The sequence below is a fragment of the Mizuhopecten yessoensis genome, unplaced genomic scaffold (genome assembly GCF_002113885.1).
Source record: "Mizuhopecten yessoensis strain PY_sf001 unplaced genomic scaffold, ASM211388v2 scaffold715739, whole genome shotgun sequence".
NCBI classification, from domain to species: Eukaryota; Metazoa; Mollusca; class Bivalvia; order Pectinida; family Pectinidae; genus Mizuhopecten; species Mizuhopecten yessoensis.
The window spans coordinates 28567-36680 of NW_018479767.1; the positions used below are offsets into that span (position 1 = coordinate 28567).

General features: G+C 39.2%; 1 protein-coding gene across 2 annotated transcripts; it reads right to left on the reverse strand.

The window, feature by feature from the left end:
- Window positions 1-1360: 1360 nt before the first annotated feature.
- Window positions 1361-6534, reverse strand: LOC110441223 (RNA polymerase II-associated protein 1-like). Of its 2 annotated transcripts, XR_002461847.1 has the most exons (4): window positions 6205-6534; window positions 5686-5910; window positions 4679-4929; window positions 1361-4564 (listed from the first exon to the last, which is right to left on the reverse strand). XR_002461847.1 is itself a non-coding variant. In XM_021484329.1 (3 exons), the coding sequence occupies exons 1-3, from the start codon at window positions 6514-6516 to the stop codon at window positions 4795-4797; spliced, it is 672 nt and encodes a 223-aa protein (XP_021340004.1). In that variant the 5' UTR covers window positions 6517-6534; the 3' UTR covers window positions 1361-4794. The 2 variants fall into 2 exon arrangements, 1 of the variants encoding a protein (XP_021340004.1); XM_021484329.1 differs by having other exon boundaries at window positions 1361-4929.
- Between the last annotated feature and the right edge of the window lie 1580 nt (window positions 6535-8114).

Here is an 8114-nt window from a genome sequence, read left to right on the forward strand (position 1 = left end):
CGACGGACGCCGCACTATGACATAAGCTCACTTGCCCTTCGGGCAGGTGAGCTAATAACAGTTGCTTAAAAAACACTTCTGGCATTTAACTACTTCCTAACCAAAGTTTACATTGTAATTCAAGGGAAAATATATCAATTTGATATTACAAAATATTTTAGTCGGTCAACGTCATTCATATGAACAAACTTGGTACCCCTTTATCCCAGCATGCTACTGGCCATATATCATCACCATATGTCTGTTTGTAATTGAGAAAAACACTGAAGAGGATTTTAACACATTTGACCCCGGTGACCTTGAAAGTCGGTCAACATCATTTTTATTCGCAAACTTTGTTTGGCTGATTCCAAGGAAGCCACCAACCAAATATGATGTCACAAGGCGTTTGGGTATTTTAGAAGTCGTTTGACAGTTTTGACATATTTGACCCCTGTTCCCTTGACAGTAGGTCAAGGCCATTTTTATTTGCAAACTTTGTTCGGCTTATTCCATGGAAGCTTCGTACCAATTGTCATGTCTCTAAACCATTCGGTATTTAACACATTTGACCCCTGTGACCTTGAAAGTCGGTCAAGGTCATTTTTATTCGCAAGCTATGTTTGGCTAATTCCAAGGAAGCCACCAGTTAAATACAATTTCACTAGGCATTTCAGTATTTCAGAAGAAGTCGTTTGAAGGTTTTGAGATATTTGACCTCTATGACCTTTAAAGTAGGTCAAGGTCATTTTTATTCGCAAAGTTTGTTTGGCTTTTACCAAGGAAGCTACCTACCAATTGCCATGTCTCTAAACCTTTCGGTATTTCAGAAGAAGTTGTTTGAAGGTTTTTACATATTTGACCCCTGTGACCTTGAAAGTAGGTCAAATTCTGTTTTTTTCGCAAACTTTGTCGGGCTTCATATAGGGAAGCTACCAGCCAAATATCATGACTCTATGCCTTCTGGTTCTTCAGAAGAAGTCGTTTAAAGGAAAGTTGACAGACGCCGGACGGACGGACGACGGACGCCGCGCCATGGCATAAGCTCAGCTGCGCTTCGGGCAGGTGAGCTAAAAATGTGAGTCTTTGAAGGAATTGTTTAGAGCCGTTGGTAAACTGACGAATGATATTACACGAATACATGCAGAAGTTTCACAGATCAAAGACGTACGTCTACTACTGCATGTTTATGTGTACAGAGAAATTTCCCAATTTGACAATGATGGTGGTGGTATCATTCTGCCTACTACTTCCGCTGGACGCAATTCTAGAAAAGTCTGCGTTTGCAAAACTCTCGCATGATTTGTGTTTTTGGTGTAACTTGCTGATAATTAATTGAAATGTTAATGATTTGTTTTTCAATTAATTAAATAAACACATATCACTTTAAGCTCGTCTTTATTCGAACATTATCTTGTAATTGTCTGACAAATGTTTATATCAAAACGTCTCCAACAACCTGCAAAATAAAGTAACAGCCATGATCTCAGACCTGTGCAACAGTAAATAACTCGACTAGTGAAATGTATGCACTGATGCGTGGGTTTATCTAACAAGAATTACACAGGAGTGGATGTGTCGCCTGCTCGGCGCTTTTAAAAGTAAGAAAAGTGTTTTAGCTTGAGTAATCGCGTAAACAAGAAAAAATTAACAGCAAAAACGATGAACAGCGTTGCTATGTCAAGTGTGATATGCCAAAACGCGGAAAGTGGAGACTCGACAGAAAAACCCGTAATATATGTTGAACATTATTGCTTCTGGCATGATTAAAAAATAAAAAAACGTTCTTGCATTTACTACACGCACAATGCCCTTTTTTGCAATAAAAGGAGCTTAACTCCACCAAAAATGCATGTAGACTACTGAAATGCGAACTCTCTGAGCTACAGTATAATTGGTACGCAATATGTGTACTAAGTTTGAATTATCGCACGGAAAGAGGTGCTGAGAGTCTTAAACGGGGGGAAACTGGAGTACCCGGAGAAAATCACCGGAACCTGAGAATTTGTTACAACTATACATGGACCTAAACTTAGGTGTTCAGAGTTGTTTTACATGTTTTAGGGGTTTAGATAGATTTTCGGTAAAAATGACACCCCCAATAATTATATATACAAGAAGGAGGGAACGCTCTCATGTCGAAAAGTCCACCCCACCTAACTTAACTCACACTGTGGAGAAAATCATGTGGTCTGGCTGGTGAAGTACCTTTTTATGTCCGATCAGGGATTCGAACGATCTGTGATCATATTAATTGTCTTCAGTGTTCAAGCGCTTTCCATGGAATATGGATAAAGTATTCCAGCACTTTTCTATTCATTTCTTTCACTTTTCGAGCAAAGACCTCAATTCCAACACGTTTTCAGTTATATTAAGTTAACATCTATTTTTCAAGCAAAGTCTTCCATTCAAGCACTTTAACCACGATGAGATCAAGAGACATCGTCCGCCAGATAGGGCAAGAAAGACAACTCTTTACAAGGACAAAACACCTTGAACGTTCATGGTTAACCGTCACTAACGTCCTTTACAACAAAAAACCGAAAGCTCCCTCCTTCTGGATTGTACAGGTACATTTAGACTAGTTTCATGTTCATAAAAAAATGGCCATAGTTTTAACTTGCAGCCTTGTCTATCTGAATAAATATTCTCTCTTCGTGAGGACTAGAGACCACCATATGGAAAATTAACTGGCCCCAACCACAGGTACTAGCCTCGTTTGTCAATACACATATTATGTGTATTGAAAGACGAGGCTAGTATCTGTGCCCTAACTATTTCACCAATGTCCTCGATGGGACATTAATTAATGTTGAAAAACAAAGTTCTTTTGCTGGAACGTTTTTCTCGAAAAGGACTTAGCATGAACTAAATATATAAATATACTAATGCATTCAGCCGAGTCGCAAAAGAGATTGACATGGTATAATGCTGATTAACTTTGTAACACAACCATCTTAATGCCTTATTATTGACTAAAATAACGTTATTACGTACCATTATAATAACTGAAGTAAAAGTCCAATAAATCTTAAATATTTTTTAAATGTTTTTTTTTCCAATATGACTTAATGTACGATCTTTAAGGTGGCCTGTTTAACGTTATTGCAAGAAATTTCTTAAGTGTAAAAAAATATTAAGGGGTGCACAGCTGTGGAAACCTTAAATGGGGGGGAATCCCTATTTGTAAAACAAATCCACATTCATTAAAATGAAATGATTTACAGTACGAAGATTTTTTTACATTAAGGGGTAATATGATACACATAGTTTTCCAGACATTCCCATGCATTGACAACTCAATTATTTAGATGAATATGTTGTCATATTCAAATTTGACTTCTGATTCTTAAAGAAGTTAACGCCGAGAGCAAAACAACTAACATCAAGCTTCGTGAATCATTAATCCAGCCTTTATCAATCTTGTCCCACTGTTCCCGGTTTATATATTCAAAATTGTCCCAGCAATGTCCCAGTCTCTCTAGTTGGGAATGAAGGTTAAAAGTGACAGGATTAACATGCATTTTTTTTCAAGGAAGGGGCATAACTCCATAAAAAGGGGAGGTAACTTCATTTTATTTACTCTCATCTCCTCAATATAAGTGTTATGTACCAAATAGCATTCAAATCTGTGCAGCAATTTGGAAGCAGTGCAAGCAATGCTTTTAAACAAACAGGAATAACTCTGTATATAGGAGACTCCAATGTGTATACTTTATTCACATTCTCCAGGATGAATGGGTTCTGGGCACTATCATTAAAATCAGTGTAGAACTTTGGGAGAATTGGGGTGAACAACATTGTCTACAGAAAAACATCAGATGGACAGATGAATGGAAGGACAATCAAACAGACAACCCGGATCCTGTATACACCCTAACTTTATTGCAGGTGGCATAGCTACTGTAATCTAAATTTAGCATATATGTTGCTAACTAAGCTATTTCAGAAACACATGGAAGGGAGGGGTGGGGTGGGGTGGAAGGCACTTTCATTGATAAATATTGGTTGGTAGGTTTTCTGAAATTAGCCAACTATTAGAAGTATCAGCAAAATTGGATGGGTTGTTGGGTCTCTAAACGTTCCACCCACCTCCTCTCCTATATTTATTTATAGAACAGCCCCTGGATACTGGAAAGGTAATCAACGCTGGTTCACTTGCTTACTATCACAGAGGGGGTGGGGGTTTGATGAGCTCATGAAAATAAAGTCACTTTCTATAATATAATATAGAATCGACAAAATTGATTTAAGATTTTAAAATTTTAATGTTTTAATCATCAGCACTTTTTTTGTCACATGTCTATATTACAGTGAAATACACATCCCCCACCCCCGATGTGTGATGGGACATGTCAAGATTTCTTTGTCTCAATCAATCACAAACAGATTCCTTATACACTTTTAATACGTCACTGAAAATCTGTCTTGTGAGTGAAAAATAAAACTAATGTAATAATGAATTAACTGAGAGTAAAATAATTTCCAACATATTGCACTCTTTTCAATTCAGTTGGCTGTAGTGAACCAAATCATTCAATCAAAACATCCACAGAAAACAGTCATAACACTAGTCCGAATTATTCTGACGTTTTATCGACTTTTTTTATATCAGTCTGTCGTCGATTAATTAATTGACGACAGACCGATATACAAAAAAGTCGATAAAACGTCAGAATAATTCGGACTATCATAACACTTGACCACAAACATCCATGTTTCAGTAAACATCCATATGATTCACGTAAACATCCATTCCCTGTAAACATCAACATTGTGAGTATTCCCACGTAGCCTTTGCTATATATATATATGCTAGGCTTTATTTAAGCTTTGTTCAATGTCCTGCATCAACTTCTGTCGTGACGGTGGCAGAGTGTCATACAGTTCCATCCCATAATTCCTTGAAATATCGGCAGTTTTGTAGAACAATAGGTGCTGTTTCACTTCCTGTAGCAGAGAAAAATTACACGTAAAGCATCAGACACCAGCATACAGTGCATAAAATATATAGAAAAAAAAGACAGTCAAGGAGCTGAAACTGTCCACAAAACTCTACACAAGAGTTAAATAAATATGCTATCATCTCATATGAGACAAGCAATTTTTGTTGATTTTTTAAGGTAGTGTTATAAATGATAAAAAAAAACAGTGTTTCTGATGCATAGACATCACATTACACTCAATGTTCTTGCCTATGGATGGCTTATTTGATGTACACTTGCCGTCGAGTACCAACAATGTTAAAAGCTCGAAATTTCAGATGTTAGGCTCTTTTACGCTCTCTACACCACTGAAATATGTCCTGACAGAATCGAAGGCTCAGTGTGCGCCACCTTGTGGATGATACACGTTTACTAGTTTGATCCTATGAAATAGATCAAAATAATCCTGCAGCAGGGTAGTGGTAAAATTGACTGGCTTTGAAGTCGTATGTCGCTCCTGTGTAATCTTCAAAAGACAGGTATCAGCGTAGTGTTCGGTCACTTTTTTTCTTTAACCCGAGACTAATCAAATAGCTAGCCTCATGCAGTACCTTTGGCTAGGACATATTCTAGGGGTGCAGAGAGTATAAGAAAGCATAACTCCTGGAGAATCAAGGATGGAATTCCACTTATCAGCTCCTGAAACTTGACAGTGTATCACGACTTATGGTGCTTTAGCTTGGTGATTGAAACAATTTTATTTTTAACATTTAAAACATACCGGCCTCTGACAACTGACAGTGTCTCGGAGCATGTTGTGTTTGAGCTGGATGTGCTTGCCGTCTTGGGTGTAACAGAATCGGTTGACATGATGGACGGAGGTGAGATACAGTACTGGACACCAGCGAGGCTGGACACTCCCAGACAACAAGCCCTCCAGATAAAGTCGGAGTAGCTCTGTGTCCGACTCTTCAGGAACAAGGAAACCCTCAATGGGGACTAGCAACTGTCAACATCACGACATTGTCATCATTATCATTATTCCAAACTTAGTAAACATAAGTAAACATACTATTAAGGGGAGATAACTTGTGTTAACCGATATGTTGATTATGATCTACCATCTCAAATGTATCAAAACCACAACAAACCATACAGTTAGTCAACCCTGAGCATTGTTTAGCTATTGCAAAGGCTTTCAAGTCAAACATTAAAGGTCTACCAAGGCTTCCTCCTTATCATGTGCCATTTATATGTAGACGAACCTGTAATAAAATATGAATAAAAGTTTTTTTCTTACCTCTTTAACGGGAAGGTACAAGGTTCTCAGAATTCCCCTGTATTCTACCCAAACAGCCCTCCTCAGCTGTATCACATGTTTCTGTTGTAGGGGAAGCAGTATATAACAGCCAAACAACGAGTCACCAAACGACACAGCCTCGTACTGCTGGAGTAGGGCCATATATCTATAACATATAACGACACGACCTCGTACTGCTGGAGTAGGGCTATATATCTGTAACATATAATGACATGGCCTCGTACTACTGGAGAAGGGCCACATATCTGTAACATATAACGACATGGCCTCGTACTGCTGGAGTAGGGCCATATATCTGTAACATATAACGACATGGCCTCATACTGCTTGAGTAGGGCTATATATCTATAACATATAACAACATGGCCTCGTACTGCTGGAGTAGGGCTATATATCTGTAACATATAACGACACGGCCTCGTACTGCTGGAGTAGGGCCATATATCTGTAACATATAACGACACAGCCTCGTACTGCTTGAGTAGAGCCATATATCTGTAACATATAAGGACACAGCCTCGTACTGCTGGAGTAGGGCTATATATCTGTAACATATAACAACACGGCCTCGTACTGCTGGAGTTGGGCCATATATCTGTAACATATAATGACACAGCCTCGTACTGCTGGAGTAGGGCTATATATCTGTAACATATAACAACACGGCCTCGTACTGCTGGACTAGGGCCACATATCTGTGACATATAACAACACGGTCTTGTACTGCAGGAGTAGGGCCATATATCTGACTGTAACATATAACGACATGTCCTCGTACTGCTGGAGTAGGGCCATATATCTATAACATATTATGACATGGCCTCGTACTGCTGGAGTAGGGCCGTATATCTGTAACATATAATGACACAGCCTAGGACATATAACAACACGGCCTTGTACTGCAGGAGTGGGGCCATATATCTGACTGTAACATATAACGACATGTCCTCGTACTGCTGGAGTAGGGCCATATATCTTTAACATATAACGACACAGCCTCGTACTACTGGAGTAGGGCCATATATCTGTAACATATAACAACATGGCCTCGTACTGCTGGAGTAGGGCCATATATCAATAACATATAACAACACGGCCTCGTACTGCTGGACTAGGGCCACATATCTGTGACATATAACAACACGGCCTTGTACTGCAGGAGTAGGGCCATATATCTGACTGTAACATATAACGACATGGCCTCGTACTGCTGGAGTAGGGCTATATATCTGTAACAGATAACAACACGGCCTCGTACTGCTGGAGTTGGGCCATATATCTGTAACATATAATGACACAGCCTCGTACGCAGGAGTAGGGCCATATATCTGACTGTAACATATAACGACATGGCCTCGTACTGCTGGAGTAATGCTATATATCTATAACATATAACGACATGGCCTCATACTGCTGGAGTAGGGCCACATATCTGTAACATATAACGACATGGCCTCGTACTGCTGGAGTAATGCTATATATCTATAACATATAACGACATGGCCTCATACTGCTGGAGTAGGGCCACATATCTGTAACATATAATGACATGGCCTCGTACTGCTGGAGAAAGGCCACATATCTGTAACATATAATGACATGGCCTCGCACTGCTGGAATAGGGCCACATATCTGTAACATATAACGACACAGCCTCGTACTGCTGGAGTAGGGCTATATATCTGTAACATATAACAACACGGCCTCGTACTGCTGGAGTAGGGCCACATATCTGTGACATATAACAACACGGCCTTGTACTGCAGGAGTAGGGCCATATATCTGACTGTAACATATAACGACATGGCCTCGTACTGCTGGAGTAAGGCTATATATCTATAACATATAACGACATGGCCTCGTACTGCTGGAGTAGGTCCATATATCTG

Bases quoted from the DNA above. Each gene is read 5' to 3' on its own strand.
- LOC110441223 (XM_021484329.1), bottom strand. From the start codon at position 6,516: ATGGCCCTACTCCAGCAGTACGAGGCCATGTCGTTATATGTTACAGAT. The intron at 5,911-6,204 runs GTAAGAAAAAAA...TGATGTTGACAG, and splicing joins TGTACCTTCCCGTTAAAGAG to TTGCTAGTCCCCATTGAGGG. The intron at 4,930-5,685 runs GTATGTTTTAAA...TCTCTGCTACAG, and splicing joins CTGTCAGTTGTCAGAGGCCG to GAAGTGAAACAGCACCTATT.